We start from the raw sequence: 18042 nt of genomic DNA on the forward strand, positions 1-18042 counted from the left end.
GACACTGCTTGAGTTTGGACAGTGAGCTTGTTTAAAATGCAGCAGCTTACATTTTAATTGGAAAAAGATTAAGACAAATTTGAAATTGTTGCCTAGTAAACAATAGGCTTTTTTTTAAAGATTTGTACTGTGTTTATTATTATTTGCTGTGTGTCATACAGCATTAGGTTTTGGTAAGAAACAAGTCCTACATAATTAAAAAGGTTATTCATATTTTATAATCACACCTCAAGAATTACAAATTATCTTTGTACATATTTTATTAGTTAAAGTGTCAACTTTAGGGAAATTGTATTTATTTTAGTATTTTATAGTCACTAAACAATAAACGTAGAGAATTTTGTTAATAAAAAATGAACACATGATAACAGAAAATACGGTGGTGCACAAATGCAAAATGTTTTTAATCCTTCATTGTGATTTTTGCTGAGGAAAAAATAGTTTCTGCCTATAAAAGAAGTCCATGAAATTGCCACAGGGTGTTTATTATTAAGTTCTGGTTTGATTGAAAGTGTGCTGTGTGAAATGCTACCGAGTGAACTGGCAACAGAAAGAAAGTAAGTAATCACTTCTAATTTGGTACAAAGCAAACAGACCAAGAGTATGAAAAATGCCTTTTGTCAATCCTTCAGCGAGCTGGCGGGTTAAGATTTCAGCAAAATCGGAACAGCAAGAAAGGGATCAAAGCCAGGTGATAAAGGAAAGCATCCAAAGTGTGAGACAAAATTTGTAGTCAGAAGGTACAAAGCAAAGAGGTCAAAACAGAATGAAACTCGTGAACAGAATTGTAGCAAAGGTTCTTGAAGTTTTTTTTGCATCTGCAGATCAGATAAGAAAGATATCCCGGGCTGAACTATTGTCATGTCACACTGATGACAAAGATGACAAACAGGTCACAAGATCTGAGGCCACGCATCTAGAAACGCAGGACACGGACCAAACAACAAGTACTTAAAATGGCATGACTGCGACCAAAGAGCCGAAAATGGCATCCAAAACCGCTACAAAAAAACCCAAAAAAACCACACAATACCTAAACCATTACGAAACTGAGGCAAATAACAACAGGAATGGAATCCTTGACCTCAAGGACCTACAATTCAAGCACAAGACAGAACCACTTCCCATCCGAATGAGCCAAAAGAACCAAGAGCAACACCAAATCGTGACATCTGAATTGACTGTCATGTCTCGTCTTTGTCTCTGCTGCTTACCACACCACTTGACTGCTGGTAACAAGTAATGATTGCTCTGGATGGTGTCAGCCCATTTGGCTCCATTATTTAAAGACACTCTGACATCATGTTGACAGTTAAGTCCAGATTCTTATGGTGTAGACCCCATAACTTAATCTAACAGCCTCAGCTTTTTTTCCTGCCCTTTTTATTTGTAATGCAACTTTCACTCATTTTAGACCACATGCCATTGTGTGATTGAATTGTTTTCGGAGACATTTTTTGTTTGAAAAGGAAAAAAATTCTGTGAATGGTCTTACATCTGCAGCATACGGAGTGATTGTCAGTATCCAATGTCAGTCTAATGTTTGATCCTCCTCCCAATGGCTCCTCATTACAGACCAGTTTTTCACGACAGAAATGTCAGTTTATTTTTTAACGACTTCAATATTTGTTTACCGATTCTGAAACTGCAAACATTTCTGGCTTTCACTGAGGAACATAGTTTATCTGTAAAAGTTTGTTTTCAGTAGTGTTTTTTCAGCATTATTTACTTGCTTTTTACGGTAAAAGTGTTACATCCTCCTACTGTATTGATAGTAAACTGACAGGTAAACTTTTTAGAGTAGCACCAGGACATAAGCATAAGAAAATTAAAAAAAAAAACAAGCTGGGAAATCACGATTAGAACACAAAGCCAAGACGTGAATAGAAATCAAAGTCACAAGAACAGGCAAGAGGTCTAAACCGAAAGAACCAAGCAAGAATATTAGAGCAAGGCTTTTTGATAAGAGTTTTGGCATCTGCTGATCAGATAAGGTAACAAACACCTAACTGTCCTTCTACCCCGTGGTGTCAATTATGAACTGGTCACAACGTCTAAGGCCACACCCTAGAAATACACGGAAGCAGACCTAGTGATGGGAACTCAAAATGGCGGCAATAAGGAGCAGAAATGGATTCCAAGACATTGAAGAAACAAAATACAGCACATGAATGAGTAAATTGACAAATACATAATATTTGAACTAAAAAAAAACCAATTTCAAGCATTAGATAATATTATATAACACCAAATCGAGACACCCACACTTAAATTATTTTAATAGACACTGGCCACTTCTAGAATTCTGTTCTAAATGGGAGCAGTGCTGTCATGTCTCTCGCTTTGACCTTTCATTTCACCTGCTGTTATTAGGCCAACATAAATAAAAGGTGGGCACCTAAGATTAATATGAGTTTATTTGGCCATGCTAAATATTTAAGGATGTCTTCAGAACAGAGTTGGTGCACTCTTAGGATCTGTTTCAAGTAATTTCATCCTTCTTTATGTCTGACTGCATCTACACTTATTCCTTTTCCTGTACCTATTCCTTATCTTATGTTGTTGGTTTTGATGTTGTTCCTGATCTTAGGATGGTTACAACTATGTCTGTACATCATCTCTCATCCATGTTGGATATTCTAACATAATCTTCTTCCTGAAATGGCCATTTTGAATTCTGCAGTCAAGTATGATCCATGATAATGGGAAGTCTCTCAAAGGATACTTAAGGAGAATATTTCAGCAGTGCTTTGAACAAATCTCTAGCATAAAAAGAGCAGTCCCATTCTCCATGAGGCATCATGTAGACTTATTGCTGTTCGTATAAAGGATCCCCAGTTACATTTCTTGACACACTTTTAGTCAATAACTTGTTGGATGAAATTCCTCAGTGTTGGTGTCTCAGAGAGAGGATGTGCAGCATTGTTCATAATGGCACTCACTGTCATGTCCTGGGAATTGAAGGCACCACAAAAGGAACAAAGCAAAGAACAGACGAGAGAAATAGGCATAGGACACAACCAAAAAAGATTAATTAATACCAAAGTACATTAACCAAAAATTAAAGCTGTTGAGCAAATGAAAAGTCTTAACTCCCTAGAAAGGTTTTCAATAACTAAAGGCATGGGAGGACTTTCCGTTAAGTCTAGACACCTCAACACTAAGTGTAGTGTGTAACCATTTTGTATATACAGGGAGTGATGACATAATACACCACATGACCCCGTCATACATTGTGACTTGAAACGGGCATAGTGACAATAAACAATAAAATGATAATAAATACATAAAATGATGGTAACCGTGAGAATAAAGCAAATAAAAATGGTTTGGTATGAAGAATAAGATCAAGATTCCAGAGTTCCACGTCTTCCCTATTCTTACATACGGATCAGGGTGTTGGACAATTTCACCAACTACGAAAAAGAGAGGCATTGGAGTTGTGGTTCTTAAAGTGCATTATGAAAGTCCAGTGGACAGGCCACACTACTAATGAAGAGGTTATAATAAGATCTGGCTACAGTAAAAGGTCACTACTGACAATTAGGAAGAGACAGAGGGGTTTTTGGTCATATAAAGAGAAATTATAGTAGTCAAAGGAAGAAGAGATTGTGAAAGCCCTCATGAAGAGTCTTTCAGATTGGATGGGAATGGCCAGTTTAAAGATTATTTGTGCCTTATAGAATAGAGGTATGGAAGGGCATGTTTGGATATGGTACCTAGAAGAAGAAGAAAAAAATGGCAGTTCTAAAACAAAAACAAGATGATAATAATTAGCAACTTGTGACTACAAAATCAAAATGTGGACACATAAAATCCCATAAATCGTAACAAAAGAGATGTTTGCCTGAACTTAATTTCATAACCAGATAAAATCAGAGATGTTACTGAAATAATTCAACTTTACTGAATATAAAAAAGATAAGTAGAGCCAATAAAACATGGAGATGACCGCTCATCCTCGCTGACTGTGTACCTGCCACCCCCAGTTCCTAAATTACAAAACTGGCATGGAGATGCTGTGAGATTCCCAAGCTAACCAGATGAACCAGACAAACAGCATTGTCTCTTCTCAAATTGTTTAAGAATTTTTGTTTCCAAATTCTTCAAATGATTCATGTTCTTAACTCTAGATCACACTTGACAGAAAAGTTTACTTTTTGTTTGTTTCAAATTTAAAAAACAAAATAGAAATGATTTAAAACAGTCACAGCAGCACTATTTACATAAATGCAAGATACATCTCCCATAGTAGTAGCCTAGTGGGCCAACAGCCTTTTAAACAAACTTCATGTTAGTGTTGGCAGGATAAATAAAGCATGATGGTGGTAAATATTTTAAGAAAGGGCCCCTCATAGGAGTGGATTCTGGAAACTGCTGTCATTACCTAAGGCACTAGCTGTCCATTAGGAGACCTTCATCCACATGGCAGAAAGAAAAATTCAAGAAGATCAAGCAAGGCCACATACACTGTAAAAAAAGTGGTTTTGTCTACCCACAGACAAAATTAAATTAGTTATAGTAAAAGTAATAGCAGTGCTAGCATTGTCATGTGGACAGAAAACAAACAACAAATATGCAACACATCACCACTTGTGAGGCGATAAACTTCATTTTTTTGAATTCGGATTCTAGTTCATGTAGAAAAGAAGTGGCCAATGGATGGAAACCATCCTTCTATGTAAAGATAACATCTTCAAGCCTGTTTATTCCAAGTCAGCAGAAACATCACGCATGACCCCAGATATGGTGTCAGTCCACTGCATGGCCCATTCATACACACGAACACTCACACTGGGTCAGTTTGGAATCTCCAGTTACATAAGGTCTTATGTTGGATGTTTGTGTTCTACCTTATTTCTTCTTATCCTTTCTTATCCTTTTGTAATTGTATTTATTTATATTTTGACACCACAGGGACTGCACCTAATTTTGTTGTATTTGTTACAATGACAATAAAGATATTCTGATTCTGATTCTGATCTTCGGGATACGGGCCTTTTGTTCATTTGTTTTCTGAACGTCAATCTTTACCCAATCAAGGTTTTGAAGTTAAGGGAATATACTGCTACGGTTGTTTTCTTGCTATACCCTTGGTTGAAACACTGCTGATTTTAATTAACATAATGTTTTGAAGTTACCACTATGGAATTTTGTTTTTTAACTATCACAACCATTGTGTTACTGTGGTGTGATTTTAGATGCTAGAGGGTGCGGTCCTGGAAATTGCACCACACGGCAACATTAGCACAACGAAATTTAAACAGGGTGTAGTGTTATGTTTACCTTATGATTGATGAGCCAAATATGTTTCATTTTTTTCAACAAGAAAAAAATGTTGTTACTGTAACAGAAACTTGTATGTACCTAAATGTCACAATAAAAAAAAACAGTAGATAACTTCTGTCTAGGTTCCACAAAACAAGATCCTTCATGTGATTTGTTTTAAGATGGTCACCGACACACAGCCTGATATTGCAACTGGAGTAGTAGAACCCTTTTTCTTTGTGCACATTTCTTATCAGAGGGTAGAGGGTAGAATGTCAGTGCCTGATCAACATGATCAATGCACCCTTTGTGTTATAGTAGGCTACCACAGCGCCAGACTTAGTGATTTCCACATTTCGTCTCACAAGAACATTGACAATTGCTGCCTTGCAAAGTCCTTGTAAATGTCTTTCTTATCCTTGCACTCAATCACAAGTATTTTTTCTTTCTGTCATGCAGCTACTGTCACACTACACTAAAGCTTCACATGACTGAGTTCACCCGGCATTTCATGGCGGTTCTGTCATACAGTGCTGTATGCATCGGTTTCACTTTCCATGTTAATGTCTGACCAATTCACACTGTCATCACCCTCACTTGATTCAAGCAATGGCTCAGTTTCAGTTTGTTCTAAAACTGCCTTTACAGTTTTTCATTTGCCACTGTGCTTTTAGTTAGAGGCTCTGCTCCACTTATGAATATTGATAAGTTAGATTGGCAAAACGCATAAAAATATTTATTAATTATTTTGTAGCATGATGTTATCTTACTCACTAGATGACACCAGAATACTGTCCTGAAAGTTATTCAGGCTTAACACTGTAACACATATCATTATGCATCATCCTGAGTCTGACTCGGACTTCACTGTAACTGTACAGAATGCAGCCTGAGTCACACTCAAGGTTAAGACGACAGAGGTTAATCGTAAAGGACAAAAATATTGTTGCAAGATAATTGCAAATAGGAAAAGAACAGGAAATGGTAATGGAAACAAGAAAACAGTTAGGATGAGAAATAAAGTTGTATCCAGGAAGTCAAAACAGACAGAGAAACACAAATCAAGGGACAAAAATAAAAAGTCAAGGACACAAGAAGAGTTAGGAAATCAAAAAATTAACTTAATACTAAGGATGTCTTAGAAATAAGCCAACTACGCTAAACCCAACCTTGGTTTACTCACCGAGGGATAGTGAATACTGAAAGCACTGCAAAGTTATTGCATTACCACTACAACATCATTAATGTGATGATCAATGTCTTGTGATGCTTTCCAATGGTGTTGTGTAAATAGTAAAAAAAAAAAGATGCTATCTGCGATCTTCTGGTCCAAAGCCCTTAAAATATACAAAAATACACACATAATACAACTCAGCTCAAGTGCCGGACAGTGTTCAGAAGTGATTAAGAAGGCTAACAGAATGTCAGGTTATATAGTGCCTTGATAATAATAATAACAATAATATTTCATTTTATTTAACAGGCACCTTTCTTAGCACTCAAGAACACCTTAAAATAAAATTAAACAACATTAGTTAAATAAAAACAAGAGAATGATAAATCACAAAGCAATAATTAGCAAACAAACAAAGATAACTGGCAGTAACAGTGTAGGATTCACAATTGGTATGCCAACTTGAAAAGATAAGTTTTGAGGGCAGTTTTAAAATGTGTTATTGAATCGAGCTGACGTATATGAGAGGGAAGAGAATTCCAGAGTTGAGGAACACTATGAGAGACGCTCGAGCTCCCATAGAACAGAGTTTGATGTGTGGTACAGAAAGTAGAGCTGCAGATGAGGATCTGAGTGAGCGAGAGGGAGTGTACAGTGCATCCGGAAAGTATTCACAGCACATCACTTTTTCCACATTTTGTTATGTTACAGCCTTATTCCAAAATGGATTAAATTAATTTTTTCCTCAGAATTCTACACACAACACCCCATAATGACAACATGAAAAAAGTTTTCTTGAGGTTTTTGCAAATTTATTAAAAATGAAAAAATTGAATTCACCTAACCTGCATGTCTTTGGAAGGAAACCCACGCAGACATGGGGAGAACATGCAAACTCCACGCAGGGAGGACCTGGGAAGCGAACCCGGGTCTCCTAACTGCGAGGCAGCAGCGCTACCACTGCACCACCATGCCGCCAACTATCTTTTTGAGAACTTTAAATATAAATGGAACATTTGAAATAGGCTGATAATTGTTAAGGATATTTGGGTCTAAACCAGGTTTCTTCAGAATTGGAGTAATTGAGGCTGTTTTTAGTGAGAGGGGGATCGTGCCTGTAGTAAGGGAAGAGTTAATTATAGTAGTTATCATGGAAGAAATATGTGACAGACAAGACTTAACAAACCTTGTAGGTATTGGATCTAATTGACATGTGGAAGAATTAGATTTTGTTTGTGATACAAGAGACAAGAGACATGGCAAGGTTTGGGGCAGCCACCCATATAATTCGGTACCCTGGCTGCAAAAAGTAAATGTTTTAAGATTGAGTCAAGATTACAAGACAAAACAAAACTGAATTCCAGGGAAAAGGAGTGAGGCTTTATAGGAAGTCTGGGGGAAGTGATGTCGTCCTCAGGGCTGGGACCGGAAGTGATGTCGTCCTTGGGGCCAGGACCAGAAGTGGGGTGTCCCGAGTCGAAGCAGTGGCTCCTGGTGGGATTTCCCGGGAAAGGTCTGCAGGGAAATTAGAAAGAGCGTTAGTGCACCCCCTGGGCAGATGTATTACCATTCATCTCCAAGCCCTTCAGCTGCCTCCTATTCACACGTGTGTTACCAGTTATTTTCAGCTGGTAAGGTGAAATCTGAGAATAGGGTGGTTGGTAGGGGAATATGGGCGATAGTGAAAAGTACGTCATTTTCTGCAGAAATAGAGGAAGCAAGTTGCTGGTGGATTTTTTCAATTTTTGAGTTGAAGAAATCCAAAAAAGTGCAGCAGTATTTAACAGAGAGGTTATGATGTGTTGTACAAGTCCGAGGAGGTTCTGCTCAAACTTTATATCACACTGATGAGGCCTCATCTGGAGTACTGGGTGCAGTTTTGGTCTCCATGCTGCAAAAAGGACATAGCAACACTAGAAAAGGTCCAGAGAAGAGTGACTAGGCTGATTCTATGGCTACAGGGGGATGAATTTTGTGGAAAGGTTAAAAGAGCTGAGCCTTTACAGTTTAAGCAAAAGAAGATTAAGAGGTGGCATGATTGAAGTGTCTAAAATTATGAAGGGAATTAGTACAGGTTGCTTTGAACCTGGGTCTGGTCTCTATGGAGTTGTATCAAGGTTTTGAGGCTATGCTACACTCCCTATTGGCCACAGAGGTTACACAGAAAGAGTGGCACAGTAATGGTTAGCTCTGCTACCTCACAGATGCAACATCCCAAGTTCATATCCTGTGTTCTTCTCACATGGGCATTTAATAAAGGGGAAGGGAGAGGAAATGTTTGTCAGATACTAGCAGGATCAAAGTAGAAAGTCAGTCCTAAATCCAAACACTAAATCCTAAATGTAAACCAGACACTTTTAGTTGTAAGCCCAAATGATTGTTTCACAAAAACACATACCACATTCTAAAGTGTAATATTAATTTTTATTAGAACATTTAAACATTCTAGATGGGAACAGGTCATTCAGCCCAACAATGTTTGCTCTCCTATCCTCTTAATTCATCCTAAATAACACCATTCTAGTTTTCAGGGTCCGTAAAGTCCTACTGCCTACCACACTACTTGGTAGGTTCTTCCATGTGTCTATAAGAAAAACATCCTAATGTTTGTGATAAACTTATCCTTAGCAAGTTTCCAGCTGTGTCCCCGTGCTCTTGATGAACACAGAAGACCCGGCTCCCTTCAGCATGTTTGTACGAGGATAATGATAGCAGTGTGCTCACTGATCGGCTGTGGCTGTGTGCATGAATGTGCCTGTTTAAATTTATACTACTGTCTGTCCTTCCAACACAACTGGTAAAGGGAATTGCAGGGCTGAGAATGATGAATCACAGTAACAAGCTCAACATTCACTTCCTATTCTTGCCAGCAGAGGGCAGCCAATAGATGCATTTGAAGCATCGGCCACTCCTGAAGACAACTGCTTTAATTTAATTGAATCTTAAAAATCATCTGCATTTTCTGTGCTAAAAGAATAATACTTTAGGTGTTACTTAATTGAAAATATATTATTATTATTTAACTGGCAGCATGCACTGTGAAAGTTTAAAACATGTAATGCATAGGTAGAAAATGGCATGGAAAATGCAGTTTAACGTTGAAAAGATCAAAGTGCTAGACAGAGAGCGAAAGGAATGTCAGCTTTAAATACAACATGCAAGTCCCTGTCCTTTGAAAAGGATTCAGGGGTTTATGCTGACACAACGCTTTCATCATCTAAGCAATGAGCAGAAGCAATTAAAAAGGCAAATAAAATGTGAGGTTATATTGTTAAAAGTGTTGAATATAAATTGAGGGAAGTTACACTCAGACTGTAGGATGAACTAGTAAGACCACATCTGGAGTATTGTGTTGAGGTCTGGTCATCACACCATAAGAAAGACAGAACAGCACTTGAAGCCCTTAATATGAGATAATAAGAGCAACATGGGACTTAAGGACAAGTCCTACAGTGACAGACTTAGAGGATTAAACCTGTCTAGTCTAGTCCTGCCTTGTACTCAGTGCTTCTTGGATATGCTGTGGTCCTCCTACCCAGAAAAGGGATGGATAAATGCAGGAACACAGTCGGAAACAGAGAGAGAGAGTGTGAGAGTCAGAAGGGCCATACCTTTTAACAGATAAGGATTCAGGTGGTAATGTAGGCAGAACCAAAAAGACAAAATCTACTAGTGATTGGCGATTTGGAAGTGAATTTTTTTTTGGATAGCTCTTTTTAAGTGAATCATATGAATCGATTTGTGAGCACAAACAAATTGATTCAGTGGAGTTCAATGGGAGTGCTAAATCACATCACTGTCCTACATGTTGCAGTCCGCATCTTTCATTTCGCTGGTAGATGTTGAAAATGTATGCGTGGGAACCACTAGACTCATTTGACTCGTGAACAAGTCACTACCCAAAAACCAGTCTAACAATATTCATTCATTTGAATTCTGAGTAAATCTCTATCCAAGAATCAGTCAAACAATTCTCGTTGATTTCATTGGTGTACTGAATGACTACCCGAGAACCAGTCTAACGATTCTTGTTCATTTGATTCACAAATGGAGAACTACTTGAGAACCAGTCTGACAATTCTCGTTCATTTCATTCTTAGATAAGTCACTTCTTGAGAACTAGTCTAACAATTCTTGTTTATTTGATTCACAAACTAATCATTACCTTAGAACCAATCTAACAATTCTTGGTCCTTTCATTTGTAAACTGAATGACTACATGAGAACCAGTGTAACGATTCTCGTTCATTTGTCAGCTATTTATTACGCGTCGCACAATTCTCATTCACTTGTCATTCTGTTACGAAACGTCTTATTTGAATTATGCATCTTAAATGTTTTCTCATGCTTTGTGCATGGAAACAGGACAATGGCATATGAATTATTATGTTACATATACAGGTATAAATAATGATATATTTATATATAATGAATTATAAATAAATTAATAAACAATGGTATTATTCATATATTTATATGTACACATACATATTTATTAAAATAATGTATCAATTATTAAACAATACATTTGTGATGCACTCACCAAAGCGCTCTAAGCGAATTAAATGAATCAAAAGAATTAATCGTCAGTAAACTGAACCTAAATGCCCAAATCGACGTTTGTTCCTCATTTTATTTGTTTTTGTATTTTATGGACTTACCAGTTTAGAAATGCCTTCAATTTATTCAGCTTCAAAGGAGGAAGCCATAAATAGGAGCAAAACACCCCCTTTTCCTTCTGCATCTGATGAAAGGTGCCTAAATCTCCTCTAATCCATTATACACCACTTTAAATTAACTTATTAATTTGATCCTGTCTACTAAATGCTGCCCAGTAGCCTGCCTTCTCAATCTATTCCCATATTAATTAATACACACCTTTCACTGCCACATTTTTTGCGAGCTTCTCTCAGCAAAAAAGCCAGCACATTTTCATTTAATGGATGCAAATTCAAATGACTGTCCAGCTTGTTCTTTCTGGGGAATGATGGGAGGGGGGGCATTAATGGCATATTGGAGCAATTAGCAAAGCAATTTATTGAGCGCTGAGGCAAATAAGACAAAAGTCAAGCAAAAAAGGATTTTACCAACAATGTGTGAGTTGCCTAAAGACATTCACAAGAAAGCAGATGCATTCTTTTCATTTGTTTTTGTAACATACTTACTAAAATACCGGAGGCACAATCAGCTTTAGTCCAACCTGACAGAATCTTCACCAATGGAGGAATGCAGCACCAGTCCAGTGCATGACACAAATAATCACACAGAACCACTGCCACTCATTCCTGCTATTTAAAAATGCAAAAAACAAACAAAAAATAGGCATGCCACCTATCAGTCACTAAAAGCCAGAATCTCAATAGTTAAAAACACATGACATTGATGAATATAGGGAGAACTTAAAGGATTAAAAAAGCAAATAAATAAATAAACAAAATGTCTACTTCATTCCAAGAATGCTAACTAACTCACAGCAGAACTTGGAGGCTTCCTGAAGCACTGCTGGCTCTGTGCTGGACAGCAGGGCCCCACTTGCATCACTCACAACAAGAACTGGGTGAGCTACTTGGACAGCAGTCATGCTAAGTAGAATATCAGATTTTCAAATTCTGGGCAGTAGTGGAAGATAAAACAGTTCATCTGGTATGCTGGATGAAATTCTTCTTGTGGTTATAGATTTTGAAAAAAACGTTTTAGCTGTGTGCTGTAAATTAGTGGAAAAACTGTGGACACACTTAAACATAATGTAAAAACATGTATATTGCAAAATGTGTTACTCTATATGTGCAAAAGAAAAAAGATAATGTGATTTTCCATTGGTTTGTTAGTGTCATAACAGTAATGTCTTTGTGTATGGATTTATTGCACAAACAGTAATGTCTTTGTGTATGGATTTATTGCACAGAGTCCACACACAATGACAATAAAACACCAAATGTTAAATCACACTTCCCATTTTCTTTTGCACTTTAATATTGTGTGGTTCAGCAGGACGGGTGAGTCAATGCAAACTGGGAAAGAGGACAGGAAAAACATAGCCTTGTGCTGTGCTTGTTTGGCGGAGGTGGCCTGAACAATTGAGAAAGAGGCTGTTCTTTTATTGCTCTTTTATCGGTTCAAGAGAGGTAACTACCTGCCACAGAGCGGCAGAATATTAACAAGTTTCTCAATAGTTCAGACACACACCTTTGTGCACAATTAATTAAAAGTGCATTTGTTACTTGTTGAAAAATATTTCTTTCTTTTTGTACCTATAGAAATGGTCAAAATTGTGTTTTGTCATGGTAGGATCCTAGTGTGACCCTGTTTCCTTTATTCTCTTTATGGTGCAGACCTTAACAGAAGGGCCCAAATCCCATACTCTTACTACACTTGTCAGGCTTAACTGCTATTGTAGTTCAAAACTTCCCAATTTCTTTTACTTTCTATGACCCCGGGCAAGTAGACAGAATACCAGAACAGGCAGGAGAAAATATTAAATGTATTATTGATAAAATGCCTAAAGTATAAGCATAAGTTCAAATATGAGTGTTGTAATAATAGGCTACCAGGTGGCTGTCTGTTTTATTATACTGAATAGCCTTTGGTCCAGCTCTTTACTCCTGCATGTCCTATGAATAAAGTGGCAGAAATGATAGCACGGCCTGTCCTACCCTTCTCAAGATGGAAAATGACAGATAGAGAGACCAGCATGCTTTGCAGGCCTCATTTATCCAATTTTAATGGTCCCTGGCTGGCTTCTTGCACAAGTGGGAGTATGCAGTTTCCAATGACCAAACTCAGACACATTCAGCCTCCAATTCATCCCAGTTCATCTTTGTTCCCTTTCAGCATTCTCTCTGGTTTGCACAGGATGCATAATCGTGGTTTCAAACAAACAAGAAAGAAAGGTAGTTGGGTAGTAAAATGTCTTCTCAAACCTGCCTTCTAGTCCAGGCTTTTGTCCTGGGAAGATAGGCTCATATAATGTTCTAAAACAAGGTGTCTCTGACATGTCCATACAGCCTCACACCCACTATAGTCAATTTTCCCTATCCCCCCCAACTTTTGTGGGGAGAAAGTTACAATAGCTTACTTTAATTACATTTATATGTAATTAGAGCTTCTCTGCCTATATAAACATTTTAACATTATTGGGTTTGTGCACAAATGTCCCCTGCAATGGACTGGCATTTCATTCAGCATTCGGGGTTGGTTCCTGCCTTTACCCAGTGCTGCTCAGTTTGAAGACTGGCCCTTTTGCTGTGAACCTGCAGTAGTTATATACTCACTTAGATTGCTTACTTTTGCAAATGCTTAAATTTGAGGCTGTCATGAACTTGGAAAGAACTTTAGCAAAAAATAGTCAAAAAAATACCTCAAAATGACCACTATAATGGGAAAACCATCAAACCCAGGTAATAAGGAAAAGGGCAAATGTGGAATCTTTACAAATAAAAATATTTATTTTTGAAAAGACTCTGTTAAGAAAGAAAACTCTGATTGGCACAAAAGACAAAGGTGGGCTTATTTATTAGAGGACTGTCTTCCTGCTATCAACCTATAGACCAGTTTCCATTGTTTTGTAATTCGTATAGCGGATTTCAGTATGAATACATGTTTCTGAATATGTTATACATTTACAGGGGGTCATTACGGTCACATGTAGTGTAAAATTTCTACTCTCATTGGCTAATCAACAAGTAACAGGCTGCCTCTCTCCAGCACCATGATTAGTGAGTCCAAATGTCTTACTTCGAAATTTTTGTCTTCCTTACCTGATAGGCCTCAGAACACATTTGTCAGAAATAATAGTACTCTGATATATCTAATATTACTATATGACTGATAAAGTTATGTTTGTATCATTAATACTTGCTATACAACAAATTTTATAAGTAACAATAACATGGACTAAATTAGTGCGCTAAAAGGTAACATTTTCACTGCAATGCTTTATAACACCAATCCCCTTCTTTCTGTTATTTCCAGCTATTCATCTCCCTTGGCCACCGATGACAACGAAGCCTCAAGGTTTCAGCCCGGCTTTGATTTTCCCTATCCTTCTATTTCACTCCGTGACTGGAGAGTTCGAATGGTGTCATCATCAGAACTTCCAGGACAAAAATCCAAACTGGTTGCTCTCCCTCCACGTTTCTGGCCATCCAATGATCAGCTAGAAAGCTCCTTCAGCTCTAACTCTGGGATGACCAAGAAGTGGCCTTGGGACTGGTCAGAAAACGTGGCAAATTTGGAGAAAAGAAACATAGTTGTGGCAGACGACGCAGCCTTCAGAGAAAAAAGTAAACTGCTGACAGCAATGGAGAGGCAAAAGTGGCTCAATTCCTATATACAGAAACTGCTGGTCGTGAACTCTAAGTAGAAGAATGATGAACACCATTTAATTTAATAAAGTTATATAAAAAAATGTTATTTTCATTAATCTGTCCTTATTTATTTTGGGATAATGGTGCATATTGAAATGTAAATCAATAAATGTCAGCAGAACTATGATGCAGAATTCAATAATGAGGTTCTACCATTTCTTTACCTCTTTGTCCACACAAATATGTACTCCTGATTTGTAGAGTGACCTAGTATATAAATTACAACAGCAGCTTTTCAAAAAACTTAAACATTAAAAAGCATAAAGGAAATTAGGACAGGTCCTACCTATACAAATAATAGTCTCAGATTACCAGATGAGGTGGTGTTTTGTCGAGGAAGTGTCTCGTACTGATCCTTTTCTCTCTTTATTACATAGACCTGAATTAAATGTCTCAAATCTCTGCAATAGCCCACATATGTTACACTACCTTTTATATCTATGACCTCAGTCAACAAGATAGAGCTCCAGTACAGGTAGGAGAAAAAGTTACAATTTTATTCATCATGTATTATGAGTAATATTCCCCAAATAATAAAGTAAAAATGTGAGTGCTGGCAAAAAGGTATTAATACAACCAATCAGCTCATCTTGCATAGACTACCAGGTGGCTCTCTGTCTTGGTATGGCCCAGCATAATTAAGTATGTCTGCATAGGGCCGCAGAAATGGCCTCTCCTCCACGTGGAAAATGGCAGAAACAGGAGAGAGATAGAGGTAAACAAAGATGCTGTCTATATATGTTTTTATGTTGATCCAGCTTCCTCAATGTACCTCCAGGAACATATCATAGTGTAAGTAACTCCATGCTTCATTCCATATTGTCCTTTCATCTCAGCCACCTGTATTTCTCCAGACCAGCTGGACAGAATTGTTAAAAGGTCTTTCCAAAGATTTTATCTGTACTAGTTATGACCTGTAGTAATTACAACAATTAGTTTCTATTTTTTTCAAAGTACAGTACATATTTTTATTATATCATTATTACACCATTCTCATGACACTCCACCTCATGATAAACATAATGTACCATCCTCATGATAAGTGGCTAGTTTTTTTATCCACAGTACCAACCTATTACTCCCTGCTCACCTTCCACCAATACTCTTTCTCCCCACCCCAGCTATCTACCAGTTGATTCCTGGCATGTCAATTATCCAGCTAACTGCAGGTACACTGGCAATATAACTAATTGGGTTGGGTTTTAAAGCCCTAACTCTGAACCACTTGTAGAAATATTTCTGGAGCCCTGGATATCAAATAGAAGACATAGCTTGAGGTCATTCTAGTGGACCCAGGTCTTCCCACAAACTGCATATCACCACTGAAAACAATGGGAGACGGTGTCATGATTTGGTATAATTTGGGTCCTCAAAGGCCGCCAGTGTTTCTTCTGTCATTAGGTCTGCTTACAGCATTGCTAGAAGTGTGACCTCTGAGGTCAGGAACTATGTGTAATCGACAGGACAGGATAAAAGGGTGCAAATCCTTATCCACTTTGCAAATTGCAAATCTCTGTAATATTCAAAGTTTATCTTTGTACTCTTTTCTTATGTGTACTTTTGGTTTTGACCCTCTTGTTCTCTTAAACACAATTATTGTCTGTCATGTTGGGCTTCATTTTGTTTCACTTTATATTTCCCTTTGCTTTGTTTTGTTTTTTACACACATCCCTGGTTTTTGCTCAAAGGTTTATCTGCCAGATTGCTGACAGAACATCATGATAGTTTGATCCCCCCAGGATCCTCGAGCATATTGTCCCGGGAGTCCACAGTGCTCTCTAGTCACTTTTGGAGGCTCCCAATATGCTGTATGACTGGGATTTCCCCATTGCTCTAATAAAATAGTTCAGGGTGTTGTATAACCTTACTGCTATCCAGTAGTGTTCCGTGTTGGTCAGAATGACAAATGTGTCCCTAATTCTGTTCACAAAATTCATAAACGATGAATACAAAAGTATGGCATTATAAATTGAAAAGTGGAGACTATAGTTTGAAGAATGCAAATAACTGGATGGAAACAATCATGTCCTCAAATTCTAGATAACAAATAATATAAAGGAGTCACAGTGGAGCAACATTCAAAATTATAATCCACAGATGGACATTGCATGTTCAGAAAGACAACATGTAGGGTCAGTGTGATTTGATCCGGGTAAGATTACAATAAGGAACTAGACCGAGGAGCACAAAGCTTTGAAAATGTAAACGTCAAAGTGACAAGAAGTTCATCTTCCTGCTTCCTTGTGACCTTTAGTTATGAATCCCAGAGTGTGCATCCAAAACCAAAAACAGAACTGAATAAAAATTCATCTGCTTCTAAATGACAATAAACAAAATCTCAAACTGGATTAACAATCATGTGTAATCCACATACAGCTCTGTTTGGAGCTCATTGCTGCTTGATGAATCATCTATTATGATCACTTACATTATCCTGCTGGCTTGTTTTCTTATCTTGCTCCACAGGAACGCACAAATCCCACCTACCCAGACAAAATCTGAAAAAAGAAGTCTAATATTAATGTAGGAGTATTAGCAGATGAAGATTTTAAAGCTCAGGCCACCCAGTGTATTCATTTTGACATCTGAGAACAACAATGGAAACAAAGAAATAAAAGCACATCTGAAATAGAATAAAATGACCTGATGCATGAGTAAATCCACATGCCAGTTACAGCTGGCTTCTGCGTTGTGAAGAACGCTACCAGCTAGTCTAATTGTGTACCGTAGACAACATGCCAGCTCCAAGTCAGTTAGGTCACACTCAAACTTACAGATCAATAAGAAGTGTCTGGTTGTCCTTCCTTGGATCACTTTTTTTAGGCCCTAACCACTGCCTACCAGGGACACCACACAAGACCTGCCATTTTGGACACACTCTGTCCATTCTTCTAACCAGCTCAATTTGGCTCTTGTCAGAGTTGTTCGGATCCTTATGATTGCCCGTCATATCAGCTTCAAGAACTGACTGTTCACTTGCTGATTAATACATTCAACCCTTTGACACGTGCCATCGTCACGAGATAATCAATGTGATTCACTTCACCTGTCAGGTGTTTGAATGTTGTGGCAGATCTGTGTGTGTGTATGTAAGAGACGGATACGAAAGATGCTCTACTGCATTTTCGGAGAGACAAACGTGATAACAAGCAAAGCCTGCATAACAGGATGACTTACCTACAGTGAGAGTCTGAAGCCAATTAGGGCACTTCTGGTGCTCTGAAGTTCTTTAAT

The 18042-nt window shown here is 37.8% G+C and overlaps 1 protein-coding gene across 1 annotated transcript in view; it reads left to right on the top strand.

Annotated features, from left to right (window-relative positions):
• Window positions 1–15281, top strand: part of pth2 (parathyroid hormone 2) — a 37872-nt gene extending 22591 nt beyond the window's left edge. The window contains exon 3 of the mRNA XM_028821819.2: window positions 14414–15281. Within this exon, the coding sequence (XP_028677652.1) occupies window positions 14414–14804 (391 nt within the window). The 3' untranslated portion in view covers window positions 14805–15281. The remainder of the gene's footprint in view (window positions 1–14413) is intronic.
• The last annotated feature ends 2761 nt before the right edge of the window (window positions 15282–18042 follow it).

The sequence above is a fragment of the Erpetoichthys calabaricus genome, chromosome 16 (genome assembly GCF_900747795.2).
Source record: "Erpetoichthys calabaricus chromosome 16, fErpCal1.3, whole genome shotgun sequence".
Classification (NCBI taxonomy): Eukaryota; Metazoa; Chordata; class Cladistia; order Polypteriformes; family Polypteridae; genus Erpetoichthys; species Erpetoichthys calabaricus.